The 23,331-nt window shown below is 36.5% G+C and overlaps 1 protein-coding gene across 1 annotated transcript in view; it reads right to left on the bottom strand.

Moving 5' to 3' along the window:
* Nucleotides 1-23,331, bottom strand: part of LOC121431427 — a 140,732-nt gene that overhangs the window by 88,964 nt on the left and 28,437 nt on the right. Inside the window, exons 13-36 of the mRNA XM_041628996.1 lie at nt 22,567-22,697; nt 21,800-21,924; nt 20,352-20,531; nt 19,417-19,679; nt 18,440-18,570; nt 17,763-17,893; nt 17,275-17,460; nt 16,210-16,433; nt 14,925-14,972; nt 12,832-12,968; nt 11,730-11,848; nt 11,039-11,227; nt 10,331-10,551; nt 8,825-8,973; nt 8,076-8,206; nt 7,303-7,491; nt 6,116-6,240; nt 5,022-5,179; nt 4,404-4,534; nt 3,628-3,816; nt 3,062-3,204; nt 1,901-2,019; nt 1,001-1,137; nt 61-255 (exon numbers count right to left, since the gene is read on the bottom strand). Of these exons, the coding sequence (XP_041484930.1) occupies nt 61-255; nt 1,001-1,137; nt 1,901-2,019; nt 3,062-3,204; nt 3,628-3,816; nt 4,404-4,534; nt 5,022-5,179; nt 6,116-6,240; nt 7,303-7,491; nt 8,076-8,206; nt 8,825-8,973; nt 10,331-10,551; nt 11,039-11,227; nt 11,730-11,848; nt 12,832-12,968; nt 14,925-14,972; nt 16,210-16,433; nt 17,275-17,460; nt 17,763-17,893; nt 18,440-18,570; nt 19,417-19,679; nt 20,352-20,531; nt 21,800-21,924; nt 22,567-22,697 (3,751 nt within the window). The remainder of the gene's footprint in view (nt 1-60; nt 256-1,000; nt 1,138-1,900; nt 2,020-3,061; nt 3,205-3,627; nt 3,817-4,403; nt 4,535-5,021; nt 5,180-6,115; nt 6,241-7,302; nt 7,492-8,075; nt 8,207-8,824; nt 8,974-10,330; nt 10,552-11,038; nt 11,228-11,729; nt 11,849-12,831; nt 12,969-14,924; nt 14,973-16,209; nt 16,434-17,274; nt 17,461-17,762; nt 17,894-18,439; nt 18,571-19,416; nt 19,680-20,351; nt 20,532-21,799; nt 21,925-22,566; nt 22,698-23,331) is intronic.

The raw sequence follows: 23,331 nt of genomic DNA, 5'->3' as shown, positions 1-23,331 counted from the left end.
GAGGGGGATATCAGTATTATTTATGCTACATATTTACCAAGCAGCTCTGTATTACTGTACCTGTTCAAGGAGGTCATCAAAAGACACAAGATCTTTGAGTTCCAGGATTAGTTGTTCTGGATTGACCTTACAGATAGCCTCCTCAAGGCTTGCAACATCCTGGTCAGGATTATATGGTGAGTAGAAGAAATCCGAGAACTGACCATTGGCACACAGGGTTAGAAATGGATTGGTCATGTTGAAGAATGATATAAGCTGTAAAAAAATGCATTTAAATTAGGTGCATTAGTGGCTAGGCAGTGACTTGTTTTTTACCCTATTTCTAGGATAGTGTGAAATAGGCAAGCAACCGAAGGACCAAAGGCTTTAACCCTTATTAAACTGGGGGATCAATTTGACCCCCCCCCTTGGACAAATTTCTTCACAATGCCTCGCGCAAATTTTTCTTACCATGCAGCTTGCTGAGTTTTTATTTTCAGGTCTTGCGCATCTTGCGCAAATTTGTGACGCCCGGGTACGCGGTTCCGAGGATAGCTATGAATTAAAAGTGCTATTCATGAAAGGACGCATGGTAGCATTCAACCTTGCATTCTTAAAGAAAAAATCTGGCAGCTCATCAAATCACTCATTTTTTTTTTTTACTTTCCAAAGCCCATGCTGGCAATGTTGGAAATTAACGCTGCTCCTACCAGATATCCTTGTGATTGTGTTTCTAAGTCTTTCAATCTGAGGGACGTGGATTGATCCCAAGGCCATGGTGTGTATTCCTTCCGCAAGAAATTTACTCACATTGTGCTGCACTTAACCCGGGTGAGGTGAATGAGTACCTGACAAGATTGATTCCTTCAATACACCAAGCGCCTTTAGCAGCAGGAGCTATAGCCGAGGTACTATACATGGTGCGCCTTTGAAAAGGCAAATAGATGGTCGGTGCCTCATGAATGCTATGTTATTAATATTATACTACATATCAGACAGGTTAACAAAGAATCCGTATTACCTTTTCAGGTTGTAAAGCAAGTGACATCATCCCTTCTACAAGCCCCAACCCAACCTGGTAATCATCAAGAAGAATCCGTTGAATCTCAGAGGAGTTTGCCAGGAGATTCCCGAGGCTTGGATAAGTTATCGAGCGGCCTGAATCAAAGCAATGGAAAAGTAAACAAATGTTCTTCATGACGATCAATGTACAAACAGATCATGCACAGATTATAAACTCCAAAATGCTATGTGGACCCAATTTGAACTTTTTCTGCATTCTAGCATCAACGGAATAACGTATTTTATGTAATGTTTATGCATACAATATACTCCATTAATCAATACAAATATTTTTCATTGGATATCCATCCAATAAAACCCTCTTAGCTTGTGTCCACTTCAAGGGTATATTCATTTACCCTATTTTTTGATGTAAGCATGTTTCAATTACCCCACTATATTCAACATTGTGTAGGATAGTACATTAATCATAATGAAGTTTTTGTGATTTTGTCCTCTTGTATAAATCAGTTTAAATTGCAATATATAGCAACAGTTACTTTCTCCATACCCAATTCCAAATTATGATCGCTAAAAAGGACTTGATGCTGAAATTCCAAGACCATTTTTTCCATGAAATAAAGAAACTCAATCAATATGAATAGCAGAAGAGACTGATCTGATTAAACAGAAAAAAACACATGAAACTGTTCCTAGACACCTCCCATGACTGTTCCTAGACTTTTCCATAAAAGAAGAGGAAGTATTTCATAAAACAAACAGCCAGTTATATCCATTGGCTTTTCATTATTTACGTCTGAAATCCTCGCACCTGATTGGCTAAGAGCAAATTTTTTTAATGACAAGATGTTCATGAAACATGCCCCAGGTGAATGGGTATGCAAAGTGGGGCAATTACCTTCCAGCACTATGATCTTATCGGAAAATGTCTTTTTGAGAAAATCTGCAAACTGAAGTTGCATGACGACATCTCTGTACCACGTTTCATTGGCAAACATTGCTGTCAGGCTGTTCAAGCTGGAGGATGAAAAGAGGTAAAAACAAAAGGTTAAAGGGGTACTTCAGGCAGAAAATAGCAACATCTAAATAAAAAGATGGAAATTCAACAGACAAAATGATGAAATTCGGAAAAGAAATGACAAAGTTATTTCATTTCAAAATACAGCAATATTTACTAATGACCCTTCTCTGCATGCCGTCCAAGCAACCGAAAGACCGAAGGCTTTTTAACCCTCATTAAACTTGGGGATCAATTTGACCCCCCCCCCTGGAAAAATTTTATCACAATGCCCTTGCACAAAATTTTTTGACCATGCCGCTTGCTGAGTTTTTACTTTCAGGTGTTGCGCATCTTTTGAGACCAAATTTGTGATGCCCGGGTACGCGGTTTCTGAAGATAGCTATGAATTAAAAGTGCTATTCATGAAAGGACATGTGGTAGCATTCAACATGGTATTCTTAAATAAAAAATCCGGCAGCTCATCAAATCACTCATTATTTTTTTTACTTTCCAAAGCCCATGCTGGCAATGTTGGAAATTAACTCTGCCTGTAACAGATCTCCTAACAGTTACAAAGTTATTTAATTTCAAAATACAGCAATATTACTAATGACCCTTCTCTGCATGCCGTCATGATTATGCAATAGGTGGGCTTTCCTATTTGTTTCCTATATCTTGTTAATTATTCCATATTTTCGTACATGTGTGTAAAACCATATATGTCTGGTTTGGAAAAAAAAAGTATCAGCAATGAGTATCTTCTAAATCACTGATTAATCCTATTCCTACATTCTTGGAGGAGAAAATTTGAAAACTAGTAAACGTAATTCCCTATAATAAAATACACAAGAATGATATCACTAGCCCACTCATTGCATATTCACGAGCACATGTAGGGGAATGTTTCACCAAAATAAAGCAAAACTTTGAAATGTTATAACTTTGTTATTCCTCATCTAAGATTGATGGAAATTTTTCCTCATTTAACCCTTATGAACTTCTGGCAGTCAGAGTAATGATAAAATCCCAAAACTGGAGAAAACAGATACATGCACATACCTTTCAAAGTACTGAGGTAAGTTCTGCACGTTTCCGGCTCGTACTGTGGCGATTATTTTGGGGATGAGGTCGGTTAGGAGTTCCAAATCAAAGCCTGGTATTGTGAGTTCCGGGATAATACTCAAGTATAACTCATCAATAATCTATAAAACGAGTAATGTCAAGAGTTAAGCATGAAAGAAATGACAAGAAGAAAGTCAAAGTAAATGGCATGGTTATGGTAAATGAAAAACAAAATAAGCTAGCATCAAACAGTTCACTGTGTATCATGAAGGACGAAAAATACAAATGAACCTAAATTCAAGTAAACTGAAATATAAACACAATTGGAATTTCTATTGTACTACAAAGTCTAGTTCAAAGTATGTTTTTTCTTTATTTTTAAATCATCCTTTTACGAAGTACTATATTGCTTTAAATGCATGGCTTAATTTCATTAACATAGAATTCCATTGCTTTCGACCATGTAAAAATAATGTTACAAGTACCAATTAGTGATCGTTTCTCTTTGAAGCATAAAAACTTCCTTGAAAAGATATTTCTTTTTCTTTGTCGATATAACTTACCACTGAAATGATGTTTTCAATTGCCCCATTTGCCATTAATTCCATCAACGTATTCTGAAAATCCACACTGCACAGTGCTCCCTGTAGCATTGTCACATTGAATCCATCAGGGATGATAAAGAGCATGCGTAGACCCTCTTCACTGCATAGGGTTGAATTCCAGTTGTTTAAAACAGCCAGCTCAATAAGCTATAATGGAGGAAAGGATGAATGAACTAATGACATTTTAGGCACTACATGTACTGTACATGTAACTTCAAGGGTCATTCATTTTCTCACGTGTATGTCATAATGACATAACAATTTTAGTCCAGGTTGAAAAAAATATTAGATATTATGATAAATGATCATATTGTCATTATCATTACCAGCATCATCATCACCATCACAATGATCTCAATCATCATCACCATCAACATCACCATCATCATCACAAACATCACCATCATCATCATCATCATCATCAATTTCATCTCCATTATCATCATCATCATTATCATAATCATCATATCACATCATCATCATCATCATTATCAATGTCATCACCATTATCATCATTATCATCATCATCATCACCATCATCATCAATGTCATCACCCTCATCATCATCAATGTCATCATCATCATCATCATTATCATCATAGTCATCATCACCATAACAATCATCACCACCACCACCACCACCATCATCATCATCCTAAATGTCATCATCATCATAATCACAACCCACCCCACCCATCACATTATCATCGCTTTCTTCAAGTAGGCCTCCATACCTTTGTAGGATTTATAGGAGTGTAGATGATAGCACTGATGATTTCAGGACTGAAGGGTGTGTTTTGGGCCAAGAAAAGCGCCAGCTCTGTGGCATTGGGTACCAATATTGACAGGGAGATCGGCTCTTCCCCTGTAACAAAAAGAGACAACTAATTAGAATATGGTAGCCAAAAACTGTTGTGAAAGAAGGCACCTTATAGTTCCTTATAGTGGCGGACCCAGGAATAATAAATAGTTTTATATACTTTCTATGTTATGATGACATTTCAAAAACTTATATTGCTTAGCTTTCAACGTCGACATCGCAGCTATCGGCAATAAACAGCGCCAAAAGTCTCGCTCTGCTATGCAAGCGAGACAAAAAATCAACAGTTCAAAGTAAACAATCAGACAATCAACAATCAACTATTTATGTTCATTCGCTTTCAATGAATTTTATGATTGAATTTTTATACAAGATATAGAAAAGATTAACTCTTCTAGACGGGAAAATTTTGTTAATTTGTGCTTTTCCAGCACGAGCCTCTATTCTGGCCCATTGCAGATAGTATTCCTTCCCAACTTATTTGTGAATTTTGAAGTATTTTTTGAACTGCCAGAACTTCTTCTCATCTTACCATTAGTTCCATTGCCTAGGTAAGGTGTTGTGTAGTTGAGGATAGTTAGAAAAATGCTAAGATCGGCTTTGAATTCATTCCAGCCAGTCACATTCTCCAGCATGCTATCAATGTCTTCATATATCATTAGGAACTCATTAGCAAGTGAATCAATGAACCTATTGTAACAAAACAAAATCAAATCAAACCATATAATATCAGTCACAAGGTCAAGTCATAGTCAAATCAAACTCAACTAAATAACATTGCATTAAAAAGAGATTATTGTCAATTGTCATGGAGAATTCGACACCATTTGGATAAAAATCACCAAAAGAAGAACAAGGCTTATGACCAGCAGATGTTATGTAATGCCACTGGAAATTGCCCTATGGCAAAGTGATTTCCTCACATTCATAGGCCGACTTTAATTTTCAGAGGCTGACCAGGTTTGGCTTAAGAGTTTCTCACTGGCACACAGAATTTGCTTTTTCCCCAAATGATGTCTCGGTTACAGTGTCCAATGCTTTTTCAAAAAGATTGGAGTCAGCAAATAAAAACCCACTTCCCATTAAAGCTGAGGCCCATCTGAATTTAAATCAGGCCAAATTAATTCCAATCCAATAACATACACATACATGTATTATCAATTAAAAAATCAACTTAAAATCAATCAAAATATAATGCACATAACTTTTGAAATACTTTCATTTGAAACACATGAAATAAAAATGTAAAACACTGATAGCATTTTCCTCTATTTAAAATGCCCTATTATCGCAGTAGTGATTCCATAACCAATTGATCAAACTCTAAGGCCTTGAAATGTACAATCCTAAGGCTATCAAATTGAAAATGTTAAACAGCAAGCTATTAACATACTGGTTAATGGTACACACAAAAAATATACTGTCCTAAATGGGCTACACATACCCTCATGTCGGTGCAAGAACGCACTTGGCAAAACATTTTCAAACACCGCATCGGTGCAGAAACACCCTTACACAATGCACTTATGCCTTCTGCTAACTGTGTTTTGGCGTGCATGCCATGAACAAATGTGTAGTGTTAAGGGCGTCCTTGCATCAACACAGCAGTGTTATGGATCAACATACCCTTGTATATTTTGTAGATCATATGACTTGATAAGTTGTTCCAGTCTAGAAGCCCATTGTGCTGGATCATAATCACCTATGCCAAAATCATCTCCTCCACTGAAATTAATGATCTGATCAATTATCTGCAGATAGAAGGAATTTAGATTATCTAAGCATAAATCTGAAGATCCCTTTATAATTTTTTTTCATTTGGAAAAGTGTAAAGTAGTTTGAGAAGAAACGCACATGGTTAATGAAAATAGCAATAGATACTAGTAATTTGAAATGCATATTCATAAACAGATTTTACATGTACATGGGTCAATAGATCGGCATTATTGATATTAAAGTATCTGAACAATCATTCCTACATTGTAATTAATGATTTGATCAATTATCTCCAGAGAGAAGGAATTAAGATAATCTTAGCATAAACCTGAGAAAGCTTTTACTTACTTTTTATTCATTTGGCAAAGTGGTTGAGTATTATACTGTCATTACAACTATAAAGTAGTTTTAGAAGAAATTCACAAGGTTAACAAAATAGGTTTAGTAGTTACATACACATACTCATAAAAATATTTTTAAAATTACATGGGACAATAGATTGACATTATTGATATTAAAGTCTTTGAACAAACATTCATGAGTAAATAAAAAAATACTTTACAGACCAAGATTCTTTCATACTTTGTATCATAGCTCTCAAGAAATCTTGGAGTCATCAACAAACTTAAACCACATTTTTGGCATATTTTGAACCTATTGTATTCTACTTTATTACTGACATATCAGAAAAATTGAATTTTAGGCTAGTAAAATGCCTCAAAGACAAAACTTGAATTCATACTTAAAAAATCAAAAGAGAGCCGTGAGGACTATCTATTCTTCTAACTTTCTCTCTCATACTTATCGACTATTTTATTCAAACCGATTATTGAAAGCAACCAATTAACATTATTACTTTGTTGGAATTTTATGTACCAATTTACTGAGTGCATTTTCCGATTTGTTTATTCAAAGAAATCAATTCCAACCCCATTCGACAAGCACTTGATTTCAGCATTACCCAAATGCATATTGCTTTGTATATGTTGAGTGTAAGGGTTAATGAGGAAAAGACGCTTACTGGATTCCTGCGGGGAAACACACCGCACTGAATTTCAGCGAAATGCCTCCTTTCTCAAAAGATTCTGATGACTTACCATAGACACAAGATGCTCAATACCAGTTCCTTGTGACAACTGATCAATTATAGCTTGGAAATCGATGCTGCACAGCACCTCCTGAAGCTGGGTCATGTTTAGTCCAGCTGGTTCAATGAAGATACCACTCAGTAGGTCTGCATCACAAAGGGTCTCATTCCAGCTGTTAGATGATGCTAACTCAATCAGCTGCATAAAATATATAATGGTAAAAGGTGGTGATTTTTACCCGATTGCTAAGAAAGCAAGAATGCTTGTATTAGCAAGCAAAATCGAAAAAAGAAACTAGCAAACTGCTGTCAATTTCATCAAAATCGGATGTACAATTTATAGTTTTGCTTATTTTTCACAAAACAGTGATATGTACAACTAAAATGAGACAGTCGATGATGTCCTTCATTCACTATTTCTTTTGTTTTGTATTGTGTGAATTATACAATATTTCATTTTTGGAGATTTGAAAATAAGTACCAACTTGACTGAATCGTCTTACAAAGAGTTACGATTGATCCAATCAATTGTAACTCTATGGAAATCCATTAGAGTCATACTTATTTTTCCCACAGGAAATTGCACAATGTCCTTTTTAAACAAAGGAAAACACACTAAATTGTCAAGAAATCAATGACTTTATGGATACACATTCATATCTAGAACAAATTTTGAATAACCATGCATTTCATAAGTTAGCTTTGCTGGCTTTCCATAGTTAATTGATTGGATCAATCGCAACTCTTTGTAAGACAGGCCCCTGGAGTTCATCTTTCACTTACCATGGCAGGGTCAATGGGAGCATTAAGGAGCTGGTATATAAGGTCATCACTGAGATTTGGAATCTCCCTCAGGAGGACAACCAATTCAGTTACGTTGGGCACAATACTGCCCAAGGTAAAGGATGGTACTCCTGTATGAATAGAAAAATCATGATATTCTTTCAGGGATGGTAGTGAGTCTTACTTTATAGTAAGTGTTGTGATTACCATTTTTACAACGTTATAAATTCATAACTTTCTTGTCTGGTATTGTTCAAACTTTTGCTTATCTACTTTTCTGGTTCTCCTTTTCTCCTCTCAAAAACTTTTTTTAATTTAGGTTTGATTCCCCTTTGAATAATAGAAGGTAAACTCTGAAATAGGCAAAGAATGTATATAGACAGAAAAAATATACATGTAAATTGTTACATTCTAATGCCACATGTTACATGGCCAATTATAAGTTGTCTACCAGTTGCCTACTAAAACGAACTGGTCCATTCACAAAATGAATGGGAATGAGATAATTCCACATTCAAAAGATAAATTCATTCAAGCACAAGGAAATACAATGACCACTTTCAACCAGTGTTCAACCAGTGCAGTACTAACATTTTTTATATAGTTATTGCGACAAGATAATTCTCAAAATTTTGAAATTCTTAGTAGAATGCTTAATGTAGATATAAACTAAAAATGAACTCTGATGTAATATCAATGAAATGTGAGTTTTCACAATGAAACAGAATAGAATTCATGTATGAACTCACCTGTAGTGTTCATAGTTGTAATCTGTTCAATGGCCGATAGTATTATATAGACGTTTGTCCTATACTGATCCCATCCTGGAACTTCAGCGAGGGAATCGTCCAGTTGCTTCCAGACCATGTTCAGCTGCTCAGTCAGAACATCTATGAAGCTAGAGACATAAAGAAAAACCATTTATCAATCCTAGGTCTCATTTGTGACCAGCCACCCCAAAACCAGCGGTAAGTCGCTAGTTAAGGATCTCTTTGGAGAGGCTATATAATAAATTAGTTTTCAAAAAGCAAAAATTTGGAAATGAGTTTATCTGAAATAGTACTTCATCTCCTACATGATTTGGAGGCGCGATAGCTCAGTCGGTAGAGCGGGGGATTCGTATTCTGGTGACCCGGGTTCGATTCCCACTAGGTGCGCTAGTGCCCTTTGGTAAGGCATTAATCCTCAGTACCAGGTCCTTCAGAGGGGACTTTAAGCCGTCGGTCCTCTGGTTGCTTGCTTACAAGCATTAATTGCTTTCTTAGCAATCAGGTAAAAAATCACCACATCCATCCATACTGTCTTCTATACCGAACGTAACTGACAATTTTAGTGTTTCTTAAAGTCACACTTAAATCTTTGTGAAACACCCCCCCCCCACCGGTCTTATATGAAAGGGGAAGACATAAGGGACATGCTGTTTAGATTGAGTGGCAATGCAAATTCTTAAATACTTTATCAAATGAGAAAGTATGAAATATAGAAAAAGGGATTTGATATATATCTTCAGTGTGTTCCAATATGATGCATAGTTAAGGACTAAAAAATAGTATGAAGAAAATCAACAGACATTTCGAAAAAAATGAAAAGGAAGCCTTGTTTCACAAATAGTCTCAACAATTTCTCAACTTTTCAATTATGGTAATTATCATGTAAACAGGCCTCAGCAGCTCATCCCACTCAAGGATTCCATCATGGTGTTTACAATAAAGATAGGGCTTTGTGAGATGGGCAAAGCCCAAGATCTTTATTTTTTTTTAAATTATAGTTCCACTGCTGTACTTAAGAAATATACACATGTCATGTTAAACCTCAGACAATAGCAAAAAAATCTTCATTATGCAATAATCAAATACCTTTGTGCATAGAAAGTGGACAGAATATTTTCTCTGGGGTTTTCCCCATGAGGCCAAGGGTCCACACAACCAAGGATTGCATTTGTATACAACCATTTTGAAATTGGCCTATTAAACCCTATAAATTATGCTTTCAGTTTTAAATCATGTCCCGAAGGACTGGTGCATAACAGACCTGTACTTAGTAAAAGACTATAGTGTTTTCTGTCCGTACATTTGTTTGGGGGTCAAATTTGAATTTTAAAAATAAGTTGTCAGGTTTGACAAAGTTAGGTTGGGTTTATACAACAAGAATATATATTTTTTTCCATTAAAGCAGAATTTTTTTACACAGATAAACATTATGTAACCGTCTGGCTGATGGACCGATGGCCTCATAGACCTTCCCTAGTTTCTTACTCTGTGTTGTTGGTTGGGTAGACACCAATGATGTCAGCGATCCACTGAGTCTCATAGTAAGCTAGCATCTTGTCAATATCCAGTTGCTCTCCTAAGCCTTGAAGGATAACAGTGATATTTCCCAAATTCCTGAAGAAGAGCTCCAACGTGGCTACTTCTTTGTCCCATGCAATGTCGGAAGGCTTCAATAATTCACCGCTGGGGTTCATGTACTTTGACAGCTGTAAGATTTAAAATGAACATTGCCTGTATGTTAAAGGGCATTGATTAACACTATTTTGACTTTTGTTCTGATCAAGATCCCATTTGAATGTGATCTGATATGGTGATCTAGTAATAAAGCAAAGTGGGAACTTTTGATATGAAATTTTGGAAGGGTGTGTAATTGCTCCAAACTGAGGGAATTTCTAAAGCGTTTCATGTCAGATGTTGAAATGATTTATAATTGTGAATAACATTGTGCATATTATAAAAATGATGGGACTTCTGCAACAATCCTGTTTATTGATCATTGTTCTACTTCCTGTATCAACAAGTAAAGTGATTTGCTTCATCCCTTCTGCCAGCCATGCGACGAATTGATTACAAGACTTATGATTGATTTGAGGACCAAAATTTGGCTTGCAATTGATTGCAAGTTTCTTGAAACAGTCTAATAGACACACTGACACATACACACACAACAAAAGATGGGAAATTACTTCTTACCCATTCTTCAACCTGCGGCACATTGAGAAACACATAAAGCTCCTCAATGAGTCTGGGCCAATCAATGGTACAGATGGTCCTATCAAAGAGAGAGGTGTCAACGCCCTTGCCAGGCAAGTCAAGGATGACATCGCGTATGGTGGCATTGCAGAAGAAGGGTAGATAACCAACCTGAGATACTACACCAATCTGTTAGAGGGGGAAAAGCATAAAATGTGAAATCAATTCATCAAGAGACTGTGCTACTGAATAAACTGTCAGCCACTATTAACTGATTAACCTACATGTACAATGTTTCCTAGGTAGTTGGTTTGATACCAGCTTTGCGTTTACCAGCAAAAAGCTGTCCTACCGAGTTCCTACAGGGGTTACCATAAAAGGAAACAGAAAGACTTTCACTGGAAGAAAACGTAGCACAATATGACGGTGCTGCAGAAGAACTGTAGATAACCATCTTGCAACTCTACACTATTCTCTTGCAGAATTCAAAATGTTAATTCCGGTACGACTGGAGGATCACCATCAATCGGGCAAATATATTACTCTTATTCTATATTATCTGGAAAAATGAAAAATGTCAAAATTTCCATACGGAACAGCATGGAATAACCCTCCTGGGCCTTTCTAGTCTTAGAGAGAACCCTGGTTTAAATGACAATGCAGAGGCTGAGCAGAGGGAAGAGGAACTCACCACCTCTGGGTCTGATAGAGCATTGCTAAATTTGATGAGATCGACCTCCAAGAGAGCTTCAATGGCCTTGGCCGTTTCAGTTCCTTGCAGGTCCTGGATGATCACACCCTCACTGACTCCTAGAAGATAAAAGCATCAAAACATATAACTATGTTTCATGATAGTAGCGATGGTTGTAATGATTTTGTAATTATCATCATAATGATGATAGTAATCATCATCACCCCATCCTATTTTATTACTAAAATGATTGTTGTAGCCTTTAAATATAATTATTATTCTCACGATCTCACCTCCATTAACATCATTATAATCACCATCATCATCATTATTACCATCATTAACATTATCATGATCATCGCCATCACCATCACCACTACCATCCTCATCATATTCATCATATCTATCAATAATTGCATTAATACTTACAAAAGTATTAGCAGCAAAAAACTTAAGTACAAGTCATAGAAGTAAAAGTAGTAGAACAGGAGTAGTAATAATAGAAGAGGTTGCAGTACTAGAAGTAAAAGAAGAAGTAGTAGAAGCAGTAATAGTAGTAGTAGCAGTAGTAGTACAGGAATTAGTAGAAGTAGTTGTAGTAAAGAAAGCAGAAGAAGTAGTTATAGTAGAAGAAATAGTAGTAGTAGTAGTAGTAGTAGTAGTAGTAGTAGTAGTAGTAGTAGTAGAAGTAGAAGTCGTAACCGTAGTATAGTAGTATTAGTAGAAGCAGCAGTAGTAGTAATAGTAGTAATTGTAGTAGTAGTAGTAGTAGTAGTAGTAGTAGTAGTAGTAGAAGTAGTAGTGGTAGTAGTAGTAGTAGTAGTAGTAGTAGTAGTAGTAGTAGTAGTAGTAGTAGTAGTAGTAGTAGTAGTAGTAGTAGTAGTAGTAGCAGTTAAAGTAGTAGTGGTAGTAGCAGTAGTCATATTAGTACCAGTAGAAAGTGGTAGCAGTTTATTGAAAGGAGTTCACATTTGCACAGTGCACATTACATATTCACAAGAACAGGGCACTGGAAGTGCTTCAATTTTCATTCATATTTTGGTCATAAAAGTGTTTATAAAGCAAACATGTACCTAAACCTTATCTATGAAAACTAATTTACCTTGCAGGAGTCTGAATGCATTGTTGGCTCCATGCAACGCCTGGAGAACTGCATACTCCATCGTGGCAACTTTATGGAGAACCACTTCACTGTGTGGTACCAGCGTTGTGACAAGGTCCTCAATCATAATGGTTATGCTGGAAGGAATGAAATTAAATAGAAATCAATATAGTAATAAGCCCATTTTTGCAGTATGGCAGGTCTTGCCAAGATTTGGCGATCCTACATGTACAGGATCGGGATAAAATGTACCTTTACCAGGTGAGAGCAAACAATATTTCTTAACAAGTGGAGTGCCTCTGGCCGTCTCACCTGCACCACGCGGTTCAATATAGCAGCAGTGCTGACTTTGCATACTACTCTGACTCGCACAAGATGTTCAGTGATACATGGTTACTCTTATGTCCTCTTTTTATGAACTAGACCAATAAACTTACAGAGATATGATGGTTATTCAACAAAAAACCCCAACATGGCCAAAGTTCATTGACCTTACATGACCTTTGACCTTGATCATGTGACCTGAAACTGGAACAGGATGTTCAGTGATACTTGATTACTCTTATGTACAAGTTTCATGAATCAGATCCATAAACTTTCAAAGTTATGATGGTAATTCAACAGATACACCCAATTCGGCTAAAGTTCATTGACCTTTGACCTTGGACATGTGACCTGAAACACGCACAGGATGTTCAGTGATACTTGATTACTCTAATGTCCAAGTTTAACGAACTAGACCAATAAACTTTCAAAGTTATGATGGTAATTCAACAGATATCCCCGATTCGGCCAAAGTTCATTGACCCTAAATGACCTTTGACCTTAATCATGAGACCTGAAACTTGCACAAAATGTTCAGTGATGCTTGATTACTATTATGTCCAAGTTTCATGAATCAGATCCATAAACTTTCAAAGTTATGATGGGAATTCAACAGATATCCCCAATTCGGCCAAAGTTCATTGACCCTAAATGACCTTTGACCTTGATCATGTGACCTGAAACTTGCACAAAATGTTCAGTGATGCTTGATTACTATTATGTCCAAGTTTCATGAATCAGATCCATAAACTTTCAAAGTTATGATGGGAATTCAACAGATATCCCCAATTCGTCCAAAGTTCATTGACCCTAAATGACCTTTGACCTTGGTCATGTGACGTGAAACTCATGCAGGATGTTCAGTGATACTTGATTAACCTTATGTCCAAGTTTCATGAACTAGGTCCATATATTTTCTAAGTTATGATGACATTTCAAAAACTTAACCTCAGGTTAAGATTGCGATGTTGATTCCTCCAACATGGTCTAAGTTCATTGACCCTAAATGACCTTTGACCTTGGTCATGTGACATGAAACTCTAATAGGATGTTCAGTAATACTTGATTAACCTTATGGCCAAGTTTTATTAACTAGGTCCATATACTTTCTAAGTTATGATGTCATTTCAAAAACTTAACCTCAGGTTAAGATTTGATGTTGACGCCGCCGCCGTCGGAAAAGCGGCGCCTATAGTCTCACTTGCTTCGCAGGTGAGACAAAAATAGAGTCTTGTTAACTACATGCAAATGCATCACTGTTAGTACATCTGGAATGACCTGCCAGGGATCCATAACATACAGCTTATCAATCATCGTAGAACATTTTTATATGATTGATTACATCGACCACAATTTACAATCAATTGTGAAAAATCAAGCATATGATCAATTGCTAAACTTTGTGTTGCGGGCTGCATCCCTCAAATATGCATCATGTCATCTATGCCCATCCCTCTTTCCTCATGATTGAAAATTGGTAGTAAGGTTTTTTTTTATTATCAAAAAAATCTGAATAAATGCCCACTGTTACCCTATCCTCACAACACAATCACTATGCTTCTCACAATTTAAACTAACATCTATCCTAAATTGTATTTCAGCAATTCAAGACAGACAGCTTCATATCATTAACTTGCTGTGATGACTTGTGTTATAAATCAACAAACAACTGTGTCATGCATAGGTAATTAGACTAAAACAATGGATGATATACCATGATGTTTAATAAAATGGCATTTAAGTCACAAGAAACAAATTATGTTACTTACTTCATTGCATTGAAGTCTTGAAGCAAAGCATTCAAATTCCACAAAGAGCTAGAAATCAAATTATAAAAAAGGAATATTTCTTTAGGAAGAGAAATTTAGAACAAGTTAAAACTGCAGATAGAAGTTAATCAATGGAAGTACTTTGAAGTAAAATCGTTTTATTTGATGTTTGGAATAATGTTAGGAATATTGAATTCAGATGCATTGTGGTAGGAGTAAATTCAGATTTGCCTTCAGGTCACAGCCAAATAGGACATCATTACGATTTAGAAATGAATACACTTTTACTCCCATAGGGAAGCTAAAGAAAAGTTGGCGCATTTCACTTTCAGTATTCATACATGTACCACTATTCAGATTCTCTGAAACTGGAATTCTGAAGGATAGCATAGCATACACTGCACTTTAGAGAACACCACTGACAGTAGCATACACAGCTTGGCCATATACAGCATTGTACAGCAGTTTTACATATATTTGTATTTTGTATTTATTTATTTACCGAAATTCACAATAAAAACATAAGTGTACAAAGGAATATATAAAAGCAAGATATATATAAAAAAATAGCAAGTAAGAACAGATATATACAAACAAACAACAATATCAAATAGACATGTGAAATCGGAAGGACACCCGGTTCAGCTCTGCCCATAGACAGTACTGCTCTTCCACGGGGTCCAAGGATTAAAACACAAGAAATTAAGAAAATTCTACCAAAAAATCTCTTAGAACAAAAGGGGGAAATGGGGAACATGGGGAGGGGGGGGTTCCAGTATCAAATTCAAAATACTTCATAGATCAGGGAGGAAGGCACTGAGCCTATGTAAGAAGACTTTCAGACTACAAGGGACCTTTAGATTCGCAGGGAGATTATTGAATTGAGAAGCACCTCTGTATGAGAATGAACGTTTACAATAATTTGTTTTTGGTTTCGCTAATATCAAATTTCCATGGGACCTGAGAGAATAATTATACTGGCTACTGGTATGTTGGAAAAATACTTTTAAATATTGAGGAGCAAGTTCGTTTTAAGCCTTAAAGACCATTGTATTTAGATGACAACAACGTCTATTTGATAATGCTTTCCAACCCAAACGAACATGTAACTCACGTATAGACACGCGACTGTATGGACTTATTCCGAATACACTTCTACATGCTCTATTTTGAAGTTTCTGCAATGACTCGATGTCCATCAAAATATCATCAAAATATTGTTTAAAAAGATACTCTGCCGAAAGCAAGACTATCATTGAATTACTTTTAAAAGAATGCTACTTACGTTATATCAAATGTGGCATTCAGATTCAGTGCCTGCATCCATGGTTGAGGTGTAAACTGGGATGTGAGAGACAGCCAGTCAGAACCATTCACAACCAGTTCAATCCAGTTCTGCCAGGATTCGCCCACCTGCAACATGGTGGCTACCAGTTCGTTGGTATGAATACCTACTTCAGTAATGTTCAAGCCTATGGGGTCTGTCGAGCTATATTTGATGTAGTCAAACTGTTGACAAAGGCAGGAGAATAGACAACATAATGTTTCATAAAAGTGACAGGAAATTGAATTGGGGTTTCTTGTCCTTATTTGAAAGGCCTAGACTACCTCCCAACATACTTTGAGGCCCTCGTATATGATACAAAATTGCCTAAACATTACATTTTAACCATATTTTAATGGGCATTTTGAACCCTCCCTTCTTCATACCTCATCCTTTAAAGGGCTGATATGGTTGAAGAATTATTTATTATTTAATTTATTTATTAATTCATTCATTTATTTATTCATCGGTTTTCTTTATTTCATACTGCAGGGTAGGCCTGTTCAGTTATGCAAAACTGCTTTCCAAAGGCGCCCTGCAGTTTAAAAAATAACTCAACATCATAACAATTCAATGTATGTAACATAATAAAGTAAAAACAGAAAACATTACATACATCTAGAGTGAAATCAACAATTACTCATTTAATCATTACATTTACATCAAGTTATTCAGTGTAATTAAGAACAGATGATACATACAAGAGTGTATGGTGTTGATCTCTTTAGTCTTTTTTTTTGGGGGGAAGGGGGATATTGTGAGATCTGACTACAAAGTACATGCTGACAGCCTTCATTAAGTTTGGTACCCAAAGCTCTGCAGCTCTGTCATCTGTTCCTGCTACAGTTGCTTCAGCTGAAAATCCCTACATCAAGCCAAACCTAATCCCAATCTTCGAAACTTACTTCAACCTCAGTCCAACTGTCACATGATTATGGAATTACCCTATCACAACCCTAAACCCCATCTTGCATCTTCAGAGAACTGTCATATTAGAGCAAATGCTGCGTTGCAGGTTTAACATACCAAGTAAAAGAGTCTCTCAATCTGCATCAGCGTGATGGTGTCATTGATCAAGAGCTCATAGTTCACACTGCAGAGGCTGGAGTCCAGGAGACTGACGTCGACGGATGTCAGATCCAGGAGGGAGTCCCGTAGGGTTGCATTACACAGGATTAAGGTGATGTCTGTTGTACTTCCCAGGGCCAATGCCTAAGTATCAGAAATGTATGTGACGACAATGCTTAACCGTTATCTCTTTGTCCATTCCCTCCCCCTTTAATCCTGCTATCTGTAACCTACATATATCTCTTATATCTCTCCCTCTCTTCTCTCCTTGATTCAACAAAACTTCACTTTCTTTCTCTCACTGTCTCTCTTCCCATCTCCTTCTTCAATTCTGCGCTCTCCCCCTTTAATCTCTATTTCTCTCCCGCCCCCTTTCTTCCCCTCTCTTTACCTCTACCTTAATCTTTCTCCCATGGAATGAAATATGGCTACACTAAATCCTCTACCTTAGCGGGATCTTGATATGCTTCCACGATGGCCGCCTGGATGGCATTCCCTTGTTGGTTCAGGAAAACAATACCCCGAAGTACTTTCTCAATCTCCCCACCATATGGGAGAACCTCTCCTCTGCTCAAAGCTGAAAAAAAAATTAAAAAATATTTAATCAATCATATAATTGTTCATGTCAAGTTTGAATATTAGTTTGACCGTACTGAAGGGCTCGATATACATGCAAACTCAATATACTCCCTAACTACATACTACAAATTGGACATCAATGTATATTTTTCCTGTTCAAACCCTTAATAATTAAAAGAATAATGATAATAATAATAATAGCAATAATAATAATATTTATAAATCACACACATCTGGCGATAATGACACTCAAGATGTAGGATAAAAAAAGACGATCAATACAATGTTTATTTTAAAAAAAAAACTGGAAAAAAAGAAATACATTTAAAAAATGACTATCTGATAGTAAATAAATAAGTACAGAATTGAAGCTCAAAGAAGTTACAGAACAAGGGGTAAATAAATAAGTACATGAAAGTCCATAACAATTTTAAAAAAAAGCATATGCTTGTTTCAAAAGCTGAGTCTAAAAGTGGTTGCTCTTTCTCACATACACGAACACAAACACAAGGGTAAATGGTATAAATAAATCATATAAACTTACAGTTAAAAATGGAGAATACAATGTTGAGATCTTGTATGATGATATCTTCAATGGCTTGTATTGCTAAAAAGGAATGGACACCAGGAATGTCTTCCAAGGAGTCTAACACTGACTCAAATTCACCAAGTAAACTGTAAGAAAATTATAAGAATAATGATTACATGCAACATTTATACAATGTAGCACCTAATACAATGTTTCAAAGCTGTGCAATACCCTACTGTAGATATAGGCTACTCAATCATTCAAGACATTTACCAATTTACTACACATGGGCGGAGAGTAGCAAATGTTGATAAACGCCTTGGTTATTCAAGATCAATATGCCATTTACCTGACACGGAAACAAGGAAAAAGAAGATTATATTGCACACCTTGTCTGACAAAGCTTGCAATAAATTTTAACCTTTTTTTTTAGAATGGGAAAATTTTCTGCAGAAGTAATGTCAAGAATAGGGACAACATAAATGACATTGAATTGTCATTTATTGGTAAATAATTTTTTTTTCTTTACTTTTAAAGTGAAAATTTATTGCATTTATCTATGAAAACATAATTTCTTATTTAGCTGTGAGCATTTTCTTAATCAACCCTCAATTTCTTTTTAAGATCAAATTTGTTCTCCTAAGTAACCATTTCCCTGGGGCAGTAATCTGAATATAGCCCAGGTAGTATATTGTCCTCATGAAAGAAAAATAGAATGAATTTGAGTTAGCCATTTTATGTATTGCATTGCATAGAATAGTAGTTCTTTCCTTACATCACTAAGACATCACATATACGGCTAATTTGAAATCTCCACAGGTATAGTCATTAACAATTATACAACTTTTAAGAGTTTTTTATTGTTTGTCTGATATTTTACAAACTTTCACCTAACAACTTGTCTGATTTTTCTTTTTCCTCTAACAACAAGATTTTATTTGGATTGGATACTCCCCTTTAATAACTGCCTTCCCAATTAAAAATGAACTTACACAGATTCGCTCAAGGCAGGGATGGAATTCGCAACAAGCCTGTTCAACATTGCGTTCCATTCATCCGCTGTTCCCGTCACATCTACATCCTCCGCCAGACCAGCGAAGAAATCGTCCAGGTCATAATCGTTCTTCAAGGCACTATCAAGAAGTTGCTGAAGTTCTAATTGCTTGAAGATGAGATTCCTGAAGGTTGCATTGGCCAGGAGCTCAGGTGGGATAGATGACAGGTTTCCAGTGAACTGCATGTTGATGAAGTTAATCTGTGATGAGAGGGGGAAAATACTTTTTTTTATTACTGTTCACATGGAAAAGAGCAAACTGACGATGGTGCAAGCTAGTCTGCAGGCAAATACCAACTGACATTTTGATCCTACAAGTGGGTCTTCACATAAGACTAGCACATATAAAACTTGCTGTTTCAATATCAGGCCTCCAGTACGCAAGTCATTGTAGACTGCGCATTCAGACCCCTTAACACCAGTGAAGTCCTTGCACAGCAGACAAGGAGCGAGCAGGGCGACATTCATTTCCTTGCTTTTTCAAACTGCAAAAATACTTCAACCGCAGCTGCAAAGTGAATTGAATTTCAATCTGTAATTACTGAACAGTCGTAATTGTAAATAGAATTCAATGATATCACTGGGAGAGTACACTTATGCACCTGCAACTGTGAAATGATAACGGTTTAACCCGGGAGTGAGCTAATCAAGACTGTACGTGGTCTCTCCTTGACTGTGTGTTTTAAAAATCTAGTTATCAAATGAGCATAATGTCTGCGAGTCATAAACCTTGTTATACTCTTCGTGATTTTTATCCAAATGTTGTTGAAATCTCCATGAAAACACATCACAATCTGCCTGTAATCTATTGGTATTCGTTATCTAACTATTCACCAAAACTTTTGTCTACTACACTACTCCCGTCATACTTACAGCATGTACAGCTTCAGGAAAGTAAGAAGCCCACACTTCAACGTGACTTGGATATAGCTCTGCCACGTCAACTTTGCACAATTCTTCCTTCGCGTAGGACACATCTAGACCAGGAGGATACTCAATGAAGTCTGAACACAAGACTAATTGCTGGTCTTCTGGGGACATTGACACAAGTTCCTGCAAGATAAATATTTCAAAATATGATAAATATGACAAATATGAACACTTGCTGTGAAAAACTGGATACATTTTTACCTCCCAACAGCCATCATACTGTACAATCGATGTATAGCTAAAATGGAACATTGTAATGCACAAAATAGGGTCAAAACACAGAGTTGTAATGATTTCATACCATGAAGAAAAAATCGTCAATTAGTGGCTTTGGTCATGACAGTGTTAGACAATTTGAGAATAAAACCATCTGCTCATACATCAAATGGATACACCCCACAACAAAAAACATTGCCGTACACAACACACTTCAATCTCACAAACCACTCAGTAGAAAATGCAATGATAACCGGTATCGAACTCATCAACAACGAGTCACACAACACTATCCTCCATAGAAAATCATTCTGGATACACAAACTCAAAACGCTTCACCCGCACGGTATAAATGTAGAGGAATAGAGAAGTCCTGTCCCAATTTACGACTCATACTATTTACGATACTAAGTTATACTTTGATTCGCATCAAACCTTTTTGGTATACGATAATGACAAGACATTGTTATCATTGATATATTTTCTTTTTTTGTGAACATATATATATTTCAATTAATGTACTGCATTACAATTTATAATCGTATTTGGTCATTTACTTGTAAAAATTATAATTAGTCTTTATAATTTAACCTCTTGAATTTACCGGCGTTATAACAATGTATTGTTTAATGACCTATAATCCACCTCGACCATATACCTTACCGTTTCACTTGAATTAACTTTAAGTCACGCGAATTCTATATCACACTAGAAACCGAACGCAGGACACTGCACACCTTCGAGTCAGCCCGAAAGACCCCAAAGACCCAGGTAAAATTACCCCACATTAGATAGATACATATTTATTTGTATATATTCGTCATGTTCGTACATCATATGTGTATGTATGTGTATATGTACATATGTATGTATATACATATATGTGTATATGTGTATTTATGTATATATATGTGCATGTATTTTGTATATGTATGTATATGTATTTGCATATATTGTATAAGTACGACGTCATTGTTACATATGTTATTATATCAGTATTATATGTACATGTATATGTCCATCTGTCCCTCCCTCTGTACTATTGATTGTTTTGTACGTTTTTGTTAACATAGAACCCATGAAGAAGGCCTAAGGCCGAAAGCTCGGATTAAATTGTGGTCTATCAGCAACGTCAAATCGTCTTGTCATTTTTTCGCCTATATATATATAATTACCTCTATTTTGGCTGGATCAAGAAATGTTGAGAGGATAGCTTCAGTGATGTTTGGCCCGAATTCTAGGAACAGCTCCCCAACCTGGGTGAAGGGGTCGTCTTTAAAGGCATCAACGAGGGCGCCATCTAATTATTCAGATTCAACGTTTAATGATCACTATTAATACATGGTTAAACAATGGTCTAATTGTGCTTAAGTGAAAGGAAGCCAAGATTGTGCTTCCATAAATAGTAGCAGAGCCTGGTCATAAAAATAAGACTGTATAGGAATTGCATACTGTTCAAATTGTGCTCAAGAACCTTGTGGGTGTTTCATAAAGCTGTTCGTGAAGTTATGCACAACTTTATGCACGACTGGAACATGATCTTAGGTTCTAACTCAATAACATAGGGTTATCACTTCGCGTGAGAAAGGGTTACCAGTCGTGCGTAAAGTCATTCGTATCTTACGAACAGCTTTATGAAACACCCACCTGGTTGGATGTTTATCATTATACACGTACAAAGGGGCATATCTGTACACATTATGTTTTGTCAGTTTCACGTTTTGTCTCATGATTTTCAACATTTTGCAATGTGTATACTTTGGAAACTTGCCATACAGGATAACACATGTTTTTTTGTAATTTTTTTTCCAATAACTTTTGCTATTTAGTGTATACCTTAAGAAGATCTGTTATATGATAAATGTTCACTGCTTTTGCTCTTGACTACTTATTGATGAGCAAATGATAAATAATCAAGTCACTGAATGAATCTATAACTTACCAAGAACCCTTTCAATTACCGCTACTTGTGCATCAAGAATAACAATCTGGTACACCAATTGCTCCTGGATGATAGGCCAGAAGTCAAACTGTACAAACATGCTTTCTGCAACTGTAGATCCCTCAATCAGTCTGTTGAACAAAAAAAACCATAGGGTTTGTATGAAAGTAGCATACCATGAATTTGGTTAAATTGATGCTGTGCTGAAAATTATACCGACTACCTGAGCAGTCTGAAAGCCAAGGTTTACCCTGAGGTTGGCAATGGCTATCTCCATTTCTCATTCCTGCTTTTGATCTACTACTGCGTTGGGGAGAGGTTGGGTGCGGTTTGGTGCGGTTTGGTGCGGTTTGGTGCGGTTGGGTGTTGTTGGGTGGGGTTAGGTGGGGACCAAGTGGAGTGAAATGGGGTAGGGTGGATTAGAGTTGGTCAGCGTCAAAGGAGTGGAAGGATTGGAATGGACTGGGATTTAGTCAAGTCGAGTAAGGTCATGGAGTCGAGTCGACCCCAGTTGAGTCAAGTGGGAATGAGTGAGGTGGAGTGGAGCAGATTGGAGTGGGGTTGGGTTTTGTGGATAGGGTCAAGTCGAGTGGGATCGAGATGTTGAAGAGAGTTGGGTGGGGTGGGATGGGATGGGGTTTGGTGGAATGGAAGAAGTGGAAGGAGTCTAGGTGCAGTTGGGAAGGGTGGGGTGGAATGAAAGGATTAAGAGTCGAGTGGGGTAAGGTGGGTTGAGGTGGAGAGGAAGAAGTGGAAAGAGTCAAG

The sequence above is a fragment of the Lytechinus variegatus genome, chromosome 17, assembly GCF_018143015.1.
Source record: "Lytechinus variegatus isolate NC3 chromosome 17, Lvar_3.0, whole genome shotgun sequence".
NCBI lineage: Eukaryota > Metazoa > Echinodermata > Echinoidea > Temnopleuroida > Toxopneustidae > Lytechinus > Lytechinus variegatus.
This window is presented reverse-complemented; position numbering and strand designations above follow the sequence as displayed.